Raw genomic sequence first — 17,193 nt, forward strand, 5'->3', positions numbered from 1 at the left:
AGATTTGAATTCTGGAAATACTCATTGACACCTCAGGCTCCATTCTCTCTTAAATAAAATTCACTGATGCTGTCTGGCTCTCGAGTGTCTCACCTGGACCATCGAAAGAACACTGTTCTCCCCTGTGACCCCCAGCACAGCCCTCAACTCCCCCTGTGCAGAAGGCTTCCCGTCTCCCTCCCGCCTGGTGCCGTGGCTTCAGTTGTGCTGGGAAAGGTGGTCACTTGCCAGGATTTTCAGCTCTCCCTAAAGCGCTGTCTCCCTCCTTCAACCTCCTTGGCTTTTTTCTTCCAGATTCAGTTCCTCTCTATGTTTCCCATGGGGACTCAGCCTTCTCATTTATCCACTTCCATGCTGCCTGTTTTAACGTGTAGTGTCTCTTTTTAAAATTTATCTGTATTTCATGTTTTGGCCTTGTGGGTTCTTCGATGCAGCACTCAAGAGTCTTTGTCGTGTCGTGCGCACTTCAGCAGTTGCACCGGCTCAGTTGCTCCATGGCATGTGGGATGTTAGTTACCCAGCCAGGGATCGAGCCCACATCCTCTGCATTGCAAGGCAGATTCTTAACTGCTGGACCACCAGGGAAGTTCCTGTTAATTAATGTGTGTAGTGTGTAACCCCCCTCAACGGGAAACCGAGGGCAGATACTGTCTGTTGCGTGAGGCTGAGTGGTGGCAAGAGTGCCATTCTTGGAGCCAATTCTGGCTTCTCAGTTGTAATAGTACCACTCAGTGTCCAGGAGACCTTAATTATCCTCTCTGAGCTCCGCAGAGTCCCTGGGAAAAACTTGTGAGAAAACAAGTAAAACACTTAGCTCAGTGCCTGGCAGAGGCTGGGCGCCCGGCGCGCATTTCCTTCCCAGGCGCCCCGTCCTCCCACGTGTGTCTCTCACGATGGTGTGGTTAACGAGCATCCCAGATGTGTCAGGAGCACCTCTCCCCTTCCCGCCCCCCCAGTATGCCTTCCTGGTGACGGCGGCCGTGCAGTTTGCTGGTGGGATCGTCATCTTCTTTGGACTCCTGGTGTCACCGGAAGAAATTGGTGAGAGGCTGCTTTTCTACTCAGATTGTCTTGCTAACACCGGCAGAGAGAAACCCGAGGCTGGAACAGCCCAGCTCTTTCTCCCTAGGAGAACTGTGAGCTGCTTTCAGTGAATTAAAAGAGCAGTCTTGCTGTTTTGTGTCCTGTCGACGCCACAGCCTCGCCTGGCACAGCTGCAAATGTTTGAGGGAGTGAGGCTCACCTTTTTATAGTTTCAGGAAAATTCATCATTTGCAAATGAGGTTTTATAATGGAGACATTGGCTTGAAATTAGCATGGATGGATTTTGAATTTCGCTCCTTGAGACAGATCTTTTTTTCTTCAGAAGAAAAATTCAGTGAAATACTTATCTGTGGTTAAATACAGATCGTACAGGCAGAACATACAAGTGAAACCACAGAAGCAGATGTATGATTCTTCTATCTTTTGAGTCTTACTGAAGAGACACGTCAGTTTAATAGTACGTAATTAACGAGTTTTTCTGTATGAAAGAGAGCATGATGTGGTTGAAAAAACATTGCTTTGAAGCCAGATAAAGGAGAATTTGAGTCCTGGGTTTGTTGCTCATTAGCTGTGTGACCTTGATTGACCTTGGACTCTGAACCTTAGTTACTTTTTCCTGTAAAACGCAAATGAAAATAGCATGGACCTCGTAAGTAATGGTACGTGTAAAGCCCTTAGCACAGAGTTGGGCACCTGAAGGCACCCTCTCAGTGTGGCTGTTGCTGTTGTTGTAGGTATCCCAGGTATCGAGACAGAAGAAAATTTTGAAGAAGACTCACACAGGCCGTTAATTAATGGTGCTGAAAACGAAGATGAAGCTGAGCCTAATTATTCAATCCAAGAAGGCAATACTGTGAGCCAAGTCAAGGCAATAAGCTTCTACCAGGCTTGTTGCCTTCCTGGAGTTATAGCGGTAAGGACTGTTCAAACCTCCCCACCGAAGCCTGGGAGATACCATAGCCTGGATAGTAGCACTGCCGGGGATAAGGCACCTTGAAGCAGTTAGCTTCTCTTTGAGACTTTATTTCAGGAATATATGTCCAGAGGAACAGTGGCCCTCAGCTTGTTTATTGATACCACTTGAGCTTGTATCTGATACCCAGTGCGGGGGGTGGTGCCTTTTCTGTGCAGAGCCAAAGGTAAATGTTTTCAATTCTGGGGCCACTGTACAGTCTCTGCCACAGCCACTCAGCTCAGTAGAGCAGAGGACTCCACAGACAACATGGAACCAGCGGACCTGACCGGAAGTGGCCCGTGAGCCCCAATTTGCTGACCCTGATACTAGAGTTTGAGTAAGAAGGCAAAAATGGGTATCTTTGAATATATGCCTTTTGGCCTGTTGAAGTCTTATAGAATTATAAGTACATCAAGAGGGGCTTGAGTGGTTCGTTAAGTCTGTCTTCTTGGCCAATGTTCTTGCCGTTCTAGGGAAAAAAATAGTTTGCCCTTCTATAAAAGGCCAGAGCAGGGTGTTGCACAGTGTCCTTGGGTAGTGCATTCCAGGGTTGGCATAACCTCCAATCAGGCTTTTTTCCTAACATCTAAACTGAGTCCATTCTGCCACAGTTTTTGTGTCTTGGTGTTTTAGGCCTCTAGCACAGGAGTGGAGTTAAGAGGCCTAGGCTATGTTGCCAGCTTATCCACTAAGTTTCTGTGAGGTCTGTGGCTTTACTCAGCTCTTCCTTGTGTCTCAGTTCCCCTTCCTGTGGATAGAAGGCCTACCAGTCCATCCTCCCTGAAGTCTGCAATGTCGAGTTATTATGAATAAACACCTTTTTAATTTTATGGTTTAATGATGCGTTATGAATATAACCTCTCAAGTAGATTCAGAGTCTGCTGGTTGTCCTATTTCGTACTTACTCACTCCCTTCTCCCTACCCCAGGCTAAGAGAACTGACACTTGGCAACAGATAAAGTTTAAGCATGAGTTCAGGTCGAAGGGCTAGTTCCCACAGTTCTTCAACCAAAAGATACAGGGAAATGCATGTTCCCTGGGGGCCTGTTCTTATGCTAATGATTAGTTATTTTTTTTACAGTAGTTATTAAAATATTCTGCTGGTAAGAGTTTAATTTCTGAGACAGGACTTAGATTTGTTGTGACTAAACGTGGCACTCCCTTGCTATCCCTTTGTATTTCACAAGCTATTGTTCCCCGCCATGGACAGGGTATAAAGGGAATCTAGTGAACTTAATCCCTTTGTCTTTGTGGCCGGCTGTCTGGACAAAATGCACTTGTGGTTGAGATTTGGCTCCCTAGGGGGCGGCGGTCCTGCCAGGAAAGCCCCTTTAAAACAAGTGATACCTAGGGAATAAGTGGCAGCTCCAGGGAAGAGAATATACTAGCCAGACACCCTTTGAAGTGAGTCTCTCTGCTCCTCCCCCTCTTCCTTTGATGCTGAATGTCCGGATTTCCTGGTAATAATGTGTTGAATATAGGTTTCTCAGCCCCACTGCCATGTTATGGGAGCTCTTGCTCCTCAACCTAGAGCCACAAGGCCCGTGATGATCCTCTGCTTTCATTTTTGACTCAGCTTTCAGAAACGACCCTATTAAAGTAGTTTTCACGCTGATGCTTTTCTTAGACCTTTGGAACTAGAATTCAGTCACTTTGCTTTGCATTGGTCATCATATTAACTTCGAAGGAAGTAGAGCCTGAAAGGGTTGACTACCTGCAATAAAAGCTGTGATGTTCACTGGATTCGTTTGCCTATGGTTAGTGCTCCTCAGTGGCATGAATACCTTTATCTTTATCTAAATAAAGAAATGTGAGTCCATGCCCTGCCTTATGGTTCAAAATACCAGGTTGCTTCTACCAGAAAGCTAAAAGGAGAAGAAAGTGGGGACAGTTAGGGAGTAGTCCTCTGTGTTTTTAATCCCAAGGCTTATTTTACTACCTTTCTAGACGCTAAGCTGGGGGGAGAGAGGAGGAAGACTAGGACAAGTCAGGCAATGGGAATTCATAGGAACATTCAATTTTAAAATCAGGTACCATGGGGCCCCAGCTCTTCTGCCTTGTTTTGCTGTTTAATTGTATTAGAGCGGTGGTTACACTGTGCTGTTCGCTCCTTGCTGACAGCTGGGTGTTTTCCTTGTAGTATTCACTGGCCTACGCGTGCTTGAAGTTAGTGAATTACTCCTTCTTCTTCTGGTTGCCCTTTTATCTGAGTAACAACTTTGGATGGAAGGAGGCCGAAGCTGACCAGCTGTCCATCTGGTACGACGTCGGAGGAATTATAGGTACGGCCAGTGAAGCATCTTTTCCTCTAGCAAGAGTGAGTCACTAGTCAGATTTTATTGGGTTATGAAATCTGGCATCATTTAAAGTTTTATCACTTATTCCACAGCCCTTTTTCCTAAACTGTCCTACTGGTAAATAGCCAGACTCTTTAAAAAAAAAAAAAGTCCATAGGAAAGAGGACCCAGCCTGCGGCAGCCCTGTGATATATAGAGCTCTTTTTTCTCAGTCCTTTGTTGCGGGATCAGTTCTTTTGTCCTGGGACGCACTGGGATGTTGCTCTCTCTGATCTCTTTAAGTATACTTTAAGAGCCTTTTGTATACTCCCAGGGATCGCTTAGCTCTAAAGCTAATTGTATGTTAGAGATCCAAGTTATGTTCATTTACCTATCACCCACAGCCGAAGAAGGGAAACATACTAGCTTGGTGTACTGACTGTCGGATCATAAAGGTAGGAATAATAGCAGGGGTTATTTTGTTTTGCATTTGCTTCCTTGTACACAGCAGACTTTAATAGTGACTTTTTGCTATAGCTGTAAGCATCAACAAGGAAGTGGGAAACTTTAAAGTCAGACAGACGTACAGCATGCATGTTACTAGGCTGTGGCATAACCTTGGTAGCCTTTCTGTAATGTTTACATGTAGACATGTGGACAGACTGAACTGCCCTGCGCATATGAAAGCACAGTGTGCCCTTAGGCTGTTACTGTGTTTGAACTTGTGCGTCCCATTCTTTTAAAGTTGATTTTATTTATTTATCATTTTTGGCTGTGCTGGGTCTTTGTTGCTGCCTGGGTTTTTTTTCTTCCCTCTGGTTGCAGAGAACAGGGGCTGCTCTCTAGTTGAGGTACACAGACTTCTCCTTGCTGTGGCTTCTCTTGTTGTGGAGCACAGGCCCCAGGGCAGTGGACTTCAGCAGTGGCAGCCTCCGGTCTGTAGAGCACAGACTCGGTAGTTGCGGCACATGGACTTAGTTGTTCCGTGGCATGAGGGGTCCTCTCAGATCAGGGATCGAACCTGTGTCTCCTAAATTGGCAGGCGGATTCTTCACCACTGAGTCATGAGGGAAGCCCCACAGCAGATTTTATTTTATTTTATTTTTTTTCACGGTGCACCCACTTTATTTGCGAAAGGAGGCGCCCAGCACATGGGGGACGGGGAGGTTCCTGCACCCCCCCACAGCAGATTTTAATAGTGACTTTTTGCTATAGCTGGTCACTCAGTTGTGTCTGACTCTCTCTGACCCCATGGACTGTAACCCGCCAGGGTCCTCTGTCTTTAGGATTGTCCAGGCAAGAATACTGGAGTGGGTTGCCATTTCCTTCTCCAGGAGTTCTTTCTGGATCAGGGATTGCACCCACGTGTCCTGCATTGGCAGGCAGGTTCTATACCACTGAGCCACCAGGGAAGCCCAAACAAGGAAGTAGGAATCTTCAAAACCAGATGGATATACAGAACGCACGGTAGTGGGCACCACCTACATGACTGTGGCAGAACCTTGGTAGCCTGTCTTTACCTTTAGATCTGTGGACAGACTAAACTGCCCTGAGCGCATGAAAACACAGTGTATCCTTAGGTGATATGCTGTTATTGTATCTGAACTTGTGCGCCCTCATTCTTAGACTCAGAGCCAAAGGTGAGAATGCTGCGTTTAGACTTGCACATACTTCTGTGTCCTGAACAGATTCTGATGAGGGTGCACCAGATGTCCCAATGCCCCGAGATTCCAAACAGGACTGTATCTGAATGTGACTGTGTTGCTTCAAGGATCCACATCACCTCTTCTTCTTCTTTTTAACTGTCTGTTTATTTGGCTGCGCTGGATCTTAGTTGTAGCACTCGAGACCTTCAGTCTTCATTGTGGTATCCGGCTCTTTAGCTGCCACATGCAGACTCTTCAGTTGCAGCATGTGGGATCTGGTTCCCTGACCAGGGATTGAATTTAGGCCACCTGCATTGGGATTGCAGAGTCTTAGCCACTGGACCTCCAGGGAAGTCCTCCACATTAACTTATTTTAAACATCTTGACCTATTAGTTTTTGCCAAACCATAATTGCTGCATTTAATTTTAGTGAATATTTATGTTCACCACTCATAACCTGTGACACACAGAGTCTCATTAATTATCTTTCAAATAAAAAGCAGGGGCGGGGGGAAAAGGCAAGAAAAGACTTCACAGCTGATTGGAGAAGGGAAAACAGCAAGGAACAGTGAGGGTGGGTCTGATGATTTTTCCTGATTTTGGTGTCTGACTGGTGGTCTGTCCCCATCTGCCATCATGTGAATTGACAGGTGATCTTTCTAAAAGCAAATTATGGAGGAGATTTTTTTAGGAGAGTCAGCTGTCTTGTTGGATAGACCAGTGTTAGGATCTTGCCGGCGGGTGGAGGGTACATGGTAAGCAAGAGTCAGGTAACTAAGCTAATTTCGAGATGCTGACTGGGTTGCACCTCTTTGTGCTGGAAGGTGGAACGCTGCAAGGCTTCATCTCCGACATGTTACAGAAGAGAGCGCCGGTGTTAGCTCTCAGTCTGCTTCTGGCCATCGGGTCCCTGGTTGGATACAGTCGTGAGTATTTCCTTGCAGTTAAACTGTTTGCCTCATCTCTCAGGACTAAGGCATTTACTTGCCTCGAGTCAGTGATCAGCCCTGGGGAGGTGGTTGAGACCAGCCGCCAGGGCATAAATGGGATCTTTGTATTGTCCTGTGAACAGTGGTAAAAGTACCATTACGTAGTTTTATTTGCATTGGGGAGGAAACTGGCATCTCTCGTGCTTTGTCGGTTTGTTTAAAAGCTTGCTTGGGAGTGTGTATGCTTTGTCCAAGGGTAGGCTCCAGCGGTGCAGCATTAGAGCCAATAAAACAATAAAAGGGACAAGATTTCAAAAGAGGAAAGATGGTAATTAGTAGGTTTGGTATCTGTCCCTTAAGATGCTACTGAGATAGGAGTTTTCCTGTAGCTTTTAGAAGTCACAGTAGCTTGAGCACCAGCCAGAGGCAGACATTACAAATAAAAGTCGGGAGAGGTGGTGATGGAGCCGTATCCGCTTGCTATCTTGGGGAGATCTGTGAGGTCATGGGAATCCAGGCCTGTGTGTACTGTTGGGAGGAGACACATGTACTGCGCTTCTCACGTCATCACCCCGTGCCTGTCTTTCCTTGCAGGTTCTCCAAACGACAAGTCCATCAATGCGCTTCTGATGGCTGTCACAGGTACGGCACAGGTTCCATTTCACTGTCTTGTTCCTCTGTAAATAAAAAGGGAAAAAGGAAACTGCTCCTTCAAGCTGAGCTATTCTAAAGCCTTAATTATAGAAAATTCAGGTGGTAAAGGAAAGATGCGTCCCCCAGATCCTGCTTCTCTGCTCTCACGTGACCGCCTCAGTCCTGATGTGGCGGAAGCCGTCCCTTAGAGATTTCCTCCGATTTTTGATTGCGGCCCACACCCGCTCATACCACTCCCGGAAGCGGTGTAGGAAGAATGCCCCGCTGGAAACCAGTTCACCAACTTTCAAAAAGTCCAGTATAGCTGGTTTTTCCTCCTATGTTGGAATTGGTCAGTATTTCTTCCCTTGAACCCCAGATGAATCAGTTGAGTGCCATTAGAGACCATGTTACAGAAAAACTCCTATTAAATTTGAGCTCATGGGATAGTTGAAGCTGCTGCTGCTCTGTGAGACTCTCGGCCCTGACCGCGCTCATTCCTGTGACAGCCTCACCGAGAACAGTGGCAGATGGAACCCCTTGCACTGTTTAAATCGCTTTTTCTCCTCTCTCTCTCTTTCTCGCTGTTTGGTTGAATTTGGGTATTCAGATACTCTGACTCATCTCTGCCATAATAGAATTTGATAAACCAGTGCAGACAGTTGTCAGTGAATGCACACTTCACTGGATTAGAGAGGTCTGTGTTCACTGTTTTCTAGAGGAAAGTGGATGCTAACTAAGATGTTACATCTGGGGGAGTTTCCATTTTTACAGGTAATTTTGCCCCCTTCTTTCTGTTTCTCTCCAACATACCAGTTAGAGTATTGGGATTAGAGTTTACGTAATTCTCAATGGATTCCTAACGCGTTGTTACGAGTAGTGTCTTAATATTTAAGAACCTGTTCTGTTTCTGACTTTAGGATTCTTTATTGGTGGACCTTCTAATATGATTAGCTCTGCTATTTCTGCGGACCTGGGTCGTCAGGAGCTGATCCAAGGGAGCAGTGAGGCTTTGGCGACCGTCACTGGGATTGTTGATGGAACCGGGAGCATTGGAGCTGCGGTGGGCCAGGTGAGAGGGCAGGAGGGCTGGACGGGGAGTGTTTAGCGGTGGGAGGGCCTACCCCCGCCTGCAGGGCCACGGTAGGTGGCGCTCTCGTGCTCTAGTACGCTGTACTAAAAGCCTTGGGTTCTTAGTGACCTAACATGGAAGGCCCCTCGACATTTATCAGTTCGGCCCCTCCACTTTTACCTTCAGATTCTTCCTGTCTAGAAAGAAGTGAACACTTAGTAAGACAGATCCTTCAGTCCCTGCTGCCCACCGCCTCCTCTTCCAGCCTGAACTTGGCACTTCAGGGAGGCCAGGAGACCCATGCTTCTCATTACCCCGCACTTGACACACAGGCCCCAGCTCTCCCACCATCCAAACACAGACATACACACGTTCTTCCCACACATCCCCGCCAGAAATTGCCATGGACCCTGCGGCTTCCCTGAGACGCTTCCTCTGCTTCCTACAACTGTGTTTCAAAAGACAGTTCATAAATGTCTTAAGTCAGAATCAATCTGGGAACTCATTAAAGTACAGAACAGTTAGCTTACTGTGGACTCGCTGAATGAGGGCCTGGGGATCTGTATTTCAACAAGCCATCCTGGTGAGTCCTGTGTACTCGATAAAGTTTGAGATCTTCTAGGTTAAGAGTGGCCTACTGTAGGTAGTCAGAACTGTTGTCTCTTTTTTTTGGCTGTGCTGCACAGCGTGTGGGATCTTAGTTCCCCAACTGGGCGTCGAACCTGCACCCCCTACATTGGAAGCGTCTTAACCACTGGACCGCCAGGGAAGTCCTTGTCAGAAGCATTCTAATTGATCTTTCTTGCTTTTGTTCAGCTTCAGAAAGGCATTGTTTCTCTGGGACAGTCATGAGTATTTGTCTCTCCTGGGGTATACCACTCTCAGTCATTGAGTGCTAATTTTGTAAAATGTAGATTTGAGAATCAACTGCACGGATAAAATATCTGAAACTATGGCAGTGGTGTGATGTTTAATGGGGAAAGAAAATATGGGCAAAACCTCAGAGGATGCCCAGTGGTCACAGAAACAGGAAGCCAGAATTTGAGGGGTGGGGGTGTTACTCAGATCATAAATGAATAGAGGTCGGGAGAAAGAGAATGGAAGGAAAAAGGCTTGTAGTTTTGACACTGAGGTCAGTAGATGGCCTTGAAGATTGATGCTTTGCTCGCTTAATGGGGTTGGACCACTGGTATCTGATCGTGAGTGGTTAATACAAGAGCAGATATTGCTGGAGATTGTTGTTGTTTAGTTAGTCGTGTCTGGCTTTTTGTGACCCCCGTGGATTGTAGCCCACCAGGCTCCTCTGTCTATAGAATTTCCCAGGCAAAAATACTGGAGCGGGTTGCCATTTCCTTCTCCAGGGGATCTTCCCAACTCAGGGATTGAACCCGCATCTCTCGCACTGGCAGGTGGATTCTTTACCACTGAGCCGGCTGGGAAACCCATTGCAGGAGATACACCAACTGAATGCACACCTCTCCCTGGTCATGTAGTGCGTGTTTATTTGTTACTGTCTGTCTCTCCCACTAAGATGAGCTTCACGAGGGCAGTGTTTGGGGTTTCGCTGTCACCCCAGTCCTAGGAAGGGTGCCTGGCACACATGAGACGCTCAGGTACTTGTTGAATGGTTGTAGAAAGAATGATTTATAGGATCAGGGTGTTAGCTTATTTGATTATGGAGCTAAAGGGAAAAAGGAAAACTTAGCAAAGGTAGGAGGACTCTGTTTTCTTGCTATGCTCTGGAGTAGGAGCTAAAAAATGCTACTGGCCACCCGTTCAGATGTCTTTGTATGAAGGGTATTGGGCATCCTTTTCTGAAATGACTGTATTTTAGATTTTCCTTCTTAGCTAATGTTTTTTTCATTAATCAGATGGATGGATTGTAATGAACATTTCAAGGAGTTTCTTTTTAATTAGAATGCCTGCTAGTCTTAAGATCCCTAACTAGGAACTCGGGGTCAGCGTTAGACTGACTTTCACGGTTTTAGAAGCAGAAACAGGAGAGTAAATCATTGTTTGCTTTACTTATTCCCCTGGTATGTTGAGTTTTGAATGATTTCTTACTGTTTGAGGTATAAAACCCCAAACTTCATGACTTAATGTTAAAAACTTCACACTCCCCCGGGTGGTCCAGTGGTTAAGACTCCTCACTTCCACTGCAGGGGGCACAGGTTCAGTACCTGGTCAGAGAACTAAGATCCCCCATGCCGCACAGTATGGCCAAAACGAAAACAAAAATTCTGTAAACTTGGTCCCTAGCATTCGCCTGATTCACATTGAATAGCTTTGTTCTCCCAGCCTTTCCTTGACTTCCCAAGAAAAATACTGCTTTCTCCTGCTGGTTTCCACACCAGTTGGTGCACGCCTGTGGTAGAACAGTTGCCGCGGTGTTTCACACTGACTGGCTGATTGATCCCCTGTATCAGACTCTGCCTTCCTTGAGGATAGAACCGTGCTATGTCCTTCCTCTTTGCGTTCCCAATGCTTAATATGTTTTTGACACACAACAGGGGTTCAGTAGGTTAAACTGCAGTGTTTTCCCAAGAGAGATGAGAACAAATGTCCACATAAACATTTTTACAGAAATGTGTTCACAGCAAATGATTATTTATAATAGCTAAGAAGTAGAAACATCCTTACGTCCATCAACCGATGAATGGATAAGTAAAATATGATATATTCATATCAGTTCAGTTCAGTCGCTCAGTCGTGTCCGACTCTTTGTGACCCCATGAATCGCAGCATGCCAGGCTTCCCTGTCCATCACCAACTCCCGGAGTTCACCCAAACTCATGTGCATTGAGTCGGTGATGCCATCCAGCCATCTAATGGAGTATTATTTGGCAGTTCAAGAGAAATGAAGGTTTGATAGATGCTACAGTATGGATGAACTTCAACTCTATTATGCTAAGTAAAAGGAGCTAGTCACCAAAGACCACCTATTTATGTGATTTCATTCATATGAGATACCCGGAATAGGCAAATCTATAGAGAAAGAAATTAGATTAGTGGTTGCTTTGGGTTGGGTGGGTCTGGAAAGTGATTCCTAATGGGTTTCTCTTGGGGTGATGAAGATGGTCTCAAATTAGATTATGGTGATGGTTGCACAACTCTGTAAGTATACTAAAATCCATTGAGTGATATGAGCTTAGTATTATGTAAATTGTATGTCGGTAAAGCTATTTAAAAGATAAAGTAGCATTCAGAGAGTTTGGAGGGCCACTGTGCTTCCTCTGAGGGGTGATTACACCTCAGCTTTTTTGTTTTCCATAAGGCCATCCATGCTAAATCACTCATGCTAAATTAAATCTCCTCTAATTTCTCCCACTTAAAAATTTTACTAATGATGTGATCAAAGAACATGGGTTAAATGATCATGTCGGTGGTCAGCTGAGTTTTAAGAAGGGTACCAAGACCATTCACTGGGGAAAGAGTGGTTTCTTCACCAAAAGGTGCTGGGAAAGCTGGATGTACACATTGCAGAATAATGAATTTGGACCCTTACATTATGTACAAGAATTAACTCAAAATGAATCACATACCTATAAGAGCTAATAAATCTCTTAATAAGAATTAATAAAACCCTTAGAAGAAAACATAGGGACAACTCCTTATGACAGATGTGTACCAATGGTCAGTGAACCCCTGAAAAGATTCTTAGCATCCTTAGTCTCTTAGGGAAATGCAAAGGAGAAACATGAACTACCACTTCACACCTAATTAGGATGTCTGTAATTAAAGCAAAGTAGAACAAAGTAGTAAGTACTGGTGAGGATGTGGAGAAATTCCATACAGTGCTGGTAGGAATGTAAAACCACACAGCTGTTGTAGAAAATGCTATGATGGTTCCTCAAAAAGGCAAACATTAACATATGACCCAGCAGTTCCACTCCAGGTAAGCTGTACTCCGAAGACTTGAAGACAGTTTCAGTTATTTGTTTGCCATTATTCATTGCAGCATTATTCATAATAGCCACAAGGTGGAAACAACTAAAATGTCCATGGATAGGTGAATAGATAAACAGAAGGTGGTATATCTATGCAGTGGAATATTATTCAGCCATAAAAAGGAGTGGAGTTCTGATGTGTGCTACATGAATGAACCTTAACAACATTGTGTTGAGTGAAATCAGCTGCACACAAAAGGACAGATACTGGGTGATTCTACTTAACACAAAATACCTAGAATGGGCAAATTCATAGGAATAGAAAGCAGATTAGAGTTTGTCAGGGGCTGAGGAGACGGGCCATGGAGAGTTCTTGCAGAGAGTTCATAAGTGCAGAGATTCTGTTTGGGGTGATGAAAAAGTTTGAAAATAGGTAATGGTGATGATTGTGCAAAGACATGAATGTATTTGGTGCTGCTGAGTTGTATGTACAATGAAAGTTTGCTAAAATGGCAAGTTGTATGTTATATGTATTTTACCATAATTTTAAAAAAGAAAATGGGTTAAAAGCTACTGGATACTTTTTAGTAATTGAAAATAAAAGAATATGCTATAGAGTGTCAAACTCATGCAGTAATCCTGTGAGCAAATAGTGTATGAAAACTGAGTGGTATACTTAAAAGATTAAGTATTTTTAAAAGCATCAGTTACAGTACCTTTCACTGGAAGAAGCGATGATGAAACAGAAGTGGTTTGAGGTTGTTCATCATTCTCTCTTAATAGCAAAGTGAAAAAAATATAGACCTCTTGGACTTAGGCCTTCCATTCCATTTTTTATTTGGATTCTGCCAGCTTACCAAACGAAGGCTGTCAGTAAAGCTTAATTAGGAGCATGCATGTGCAGGAGCGCTAAAAACTGTGAAACGTTATACACACCCTGACTCCTTTCTCATTTTCTAGAAGAGCCATGTTTCATCTACTTTTTAGCCACTTCATTTTATTAATTTATTATATTGTGATTTCTTTTTTTCCCTTTTAGTATTTGGTGTCTTTGATCCAGGACAACCTGGGATGGATGTGGGTTTTCTACTTTTTCATTCTTATGGTAAGTATGTGCCTCTTCTTCTTCTTTTTTTTTTTTTTTTTAATAAACTAGTAGTTTTTTCCCCTTAAGATTTACGTATTTATTTTATTACTTATCTTTGGCTGTGCTGGGTCTTCTGCTGCGTGGGCTTTTTTTAGTTGAGGTGAGCAGGAGCTCCTCTTTGTTGTGGTGCGTGGGCATCTCATTGCAGTGGCTTCCTTTGTTGCAGAGCACAAGCTCAGTAGTTCTGGTGCCCAGCCTTTTTCTCTGCATCATGTAGGATCCCAGATCAGGGATCGAACCTGTGTCCCCTCTACTGGCTGGTGAATTCTTAACCACTAGTCCAACAGGGCAGTCTTTAGCTAGTAGTTTTTTAAATTAAATGAGTTCAAAACATTTACTTAAATCACTGTTTGTTTGTTTTTTTGTTTGTTTGTTTTAACATTCAAAGTAGTCTTTTTTGTTGAAATAATTGGCTTAAAACAAATGGCATGCATTTGAGATATAAAATTCCAGAAGGTTTAACATATGTCCATACATACCTGTGAAAACATTATCCGGATCAGGGCAGGAAGTGTCCGTCACTCCCCAAAGTTTCCTCACGGCCCCTGTGTCATGCCTGTGTCCCACTTCTCTTCGCCATCCCACCTCTCCCCACCAGGCAACTGCTGGTCCACGCTTCTGTTGCTGTAGACTACTCTGCATCTTCTTGAGCTTCATACGCATGGAATCGTACACTCCATGTTTTGTCAGCTTCCTCCAGTCAGCATAAGCATTTTGCAGTTCATCCGTGTTGCCGGATGTGTCAGTAGTTCATTTCTTCTTGCAGTTAGGTTAAATCACTTCTTAAGCCAGCATCTTACTATTCTAAAAGACACATTCATTTTTCAAGGAAGGAAAGGGCTGTTACGTTTGCCCTTGACCTGAGTCTAATGAGTATTGTCATTCATGATTCCAGAAAAAATGATGAGAGACTTACATCCGCAACTGTTAATCAGGGTACTCTTCCAGGGTACTCTCTGTCACTAAATATAATTTGGGAATTCTGAAGGAAATGTGTATGCCAAACCACGTAGGGTTAAAAAAGAAGCATTACTATGGCGTGCAAACAAACACTGTGGCGTGCAAGTTCTAAAATGAACCTTGAGTCTCTTGAGAAAATATCTGTTGCACCTTAGATATTCTTCGCTGGAACTCTGTATTTTCTGGGAAACAGCCAATACAAAATAAGGCCTTGTGCTTTTAAAACATTGCTCTCTGTTGAATAAGCACGTGACGTGTTCTTACCACGTTATTGAGACAGTGCTCGAGACTGGTCCACTTGAGAGTCTGGTGACAGTTTCGTGCACCAGAGGGTGTATTTAGTGTCCTTCCCCTCAGTTGAGAGTACCCTAATTGGAGGCAGCTTCCATCGCCCAAGTCCAGACATTGTCCTCCAGCCTTGTCCAAAGGGCCTTGGAGACAGCTCAGCACCTGGAATCCCCTGGAGCAGCCTTAAGGCTTATGTTCTCTGCTATCACAAAGGATGCTTCCGTTAGCTTCACTGGTTTCTGGCTCCTAAAGGCTTGGCCCTATAACTCTTCTGTTCCTCTTCTGATATCCGCCCTAAGCAGAGGGAGATATCTCCTGATGTACCTGCTGGTCTGATCATACCAGAAATTGTCATGGAAAACGGAATCTGTAGGAAGAAATGCTGTTTGAAATCTGAGCTCCAGTATCAATTCTCTGCTCTACTTATAGCAAATTATTTCATTAGGTTCTTTTTTTGAGGAGACTGTAATGTTACATTAAGTATTTTGTTATAGTAACTGTAATTTTCAAAATCATTTTCTGTTTCATTAAAGATTGAGTTATCTTTGTACGAAGTCAAAAAGAATGTAGTCCAAATTCCTTATTATGTTCAAACGATGAAGCGCTAACAGAATTAAATTATCACTGCACATTTAATGCTCTTTTTCTCTTCACAGACAAGTTGCACAGTTCTGTTTATTTCACCATTAATAGTGAGGGAAACATGCTCTCTTATGCAAAGACGACAAACTCGCATATTGAGTGAGTGACTGGTGCCCACAAAAGAACGTCCGGACTCTTACTTCTTTTAATTCACCCTATTTTGGGTTTGTCTTAACTCCAACATAACCTCAGATTGTCGGGCCTCTTTCAGCAGTGTCAGCCCCCGGAGATGCTGACCAGTTGAAGGCTGGGTGGTTTTTTCTACACTACAGGAATTCATGATTTTTATTTATCGCTGTTGTTCCGTGAATGTACCGAATGGCCTGTGAATCTGCCAGCAACTCTGTTGGCCTGTGGAGGTTCATCGTTTTAACCATAAATGCTTTATTGAACTTGGACCCTTGTCTGGAAAGCTGAGTGACCACGAGGCGGTCGTGCCCAGTTTGTAGCAACGACACGCTCCACGAATAGAAAGGATCGTTGCATTTTGCTTCGGTCATGAGTTTCCAGAGAGCAGCTCATCTCTGAAGCATCACTTCCTGGTACAGCACTCCAGCTGGGTCCAGCGTAAGCCTGTCTTGGACAGAGAATCCCTTAGTTAAACTCTAAGTGGGAAAAGTCACACTACGTGCCGAGTGGCTCAGTTACTTTGTGTCTGCTCTGAAGTCGATCAGCTCCGGAAGCAGAAATATCTTCCAGGGATTGTCAGCTGTTCTCCTCCACCTTCGTTCAGAATTACCTTCAACTCCTGAAAGTCTTTTGGCTTCCTGTCAAGGACCATGAGGTACCTCAGTTGTGAACATTCCAGGATGTAATTTATAACCGAAGTACTCAATCCCAGGCTTGTTCTCTGGGAACTTTTTAGGATCCACTAGGAAGCCAGTTGGCTTAGCCCTATTTTCAGAGGCTTGGTCTCTGTCATACCCGGGTTCCTTGCGTTACCTCAGCAGAAGACTAGAATTAGAGAACAAGGAAAGACCATTTGGCCTTCTATGCATGAAGTACATGATGTTGAATCACAGTGGATTACTAGGGCCTGAGAGGTATCTAGATATCTATTCTTTAGATGTTTGTAGAATATACATCTTCAAGGCTGTGAATTCTATACTAATTATCAATATTTTAAGGTCATCCTGTATATATATTTTAAATTATGAAAGTGAGCAGGCGAAAAATGTGCAATTTTGAGGGCTGCCTAATTTACATGGAGTTAGGGGAAAATTTTCAACCTCTTGCTTTATACTCTCAAATGTGTGTTTATGAACTTGTTAATGTTATTTAATCAAGCAGACTTCCAATCAGTTAACTGCTCATTACTGACAGAAAGGGAAACTTTTGAAACACAGAAAGGGAAAATAAATTGACTTTTATAATAAATATCTGTCCGTCTGGTTATTTTCTTTATACTCTGAGCTCCGCATTGTAGAATGTGACTCATGCCTGGAGAGTTCGTGCTCCTGAGTGTCCCCTGCTGACCAGCCACTGACCCCACCGGACTGCCGGATTGTACAGGCCTATGTCTGCTGCCCTCTGAAAAAGCCTCCCCTTCTTTGTGCAGGCCTGTGCTGAGTTTGGATGAGTGGCCTAGCTGTAGTTTAAGAATCGTCTGTGGGTGAAGCCCGTTTTGGTTATTTAGCCTCTTGGTGACCTTTGGCTGAGAGAATTTCCTCTCCCCTGCCATGTAATCAGTGTGGTCACACCTTCGTATCCTGAC

The 17,193-nt window shown here is 44.2% G+C and overlaps 1 protein-coding gene across 1 annotated transcript in view; it reads left to right on the forward strand.

Annotated features, from left to right (window-relative positions):
• The window catches only part of SLC37A3 (solute carrier family 37 member 3), a 51,075-nt gene extending 34,219 nt beyond the window's left edge, over positions 1 to 16,856 (forward strand). Inside the window, exons 8-15 of the mRNA XM_018046868.1 lie at positions 957 to 1,041; positions 1,779 to 1,957; positions 4,140 to 4,281; positions 6,746 to 6,847; positions 7,445 to 7,492; positions 8,404 to 8,555; positions 13,482 to 13,547; positions 15,494 to 16,856. Coding sequence (XP_017902357.1) covers positions 957 to 1,041; positions 1,779 to 1,957; positions 4,140 to 4,281; positions 6,746 to 6,847; positions 7,445 to 7,492; positions 8,404 to 8,555; positions 13,482 to 13,547; positions 15,494 to 15,586 — 867 coding nt within the window. The 3' untranslated portion in view covers positions 15,587 to 16,856. The remainder of the gene's footprint in view (positions 1 to 956; positions 1,042 to 1,778; positions 1,958 to 4,139; positions 4,282 to 6,745; positions 6,848 to 7,444; positions 7,493 to 8,403; positions 8,556 to 13,481; positions 13,548 to 15,493) is intronic.

This window comes from Capra hircus, chromosome 4 (assembly GCF_001704415.2).
Source record: "Capra hircus breed San Clemente chromosome 4, ASM170441v1, whole genome shotgun sequence".
NCBI classification, from domain to species: domain Eukaryota; kingdom Metazoa; phylum Chordata; class Mammalia; order Artiodactyla; family Bovidae; genus Capra; species Capra hircus.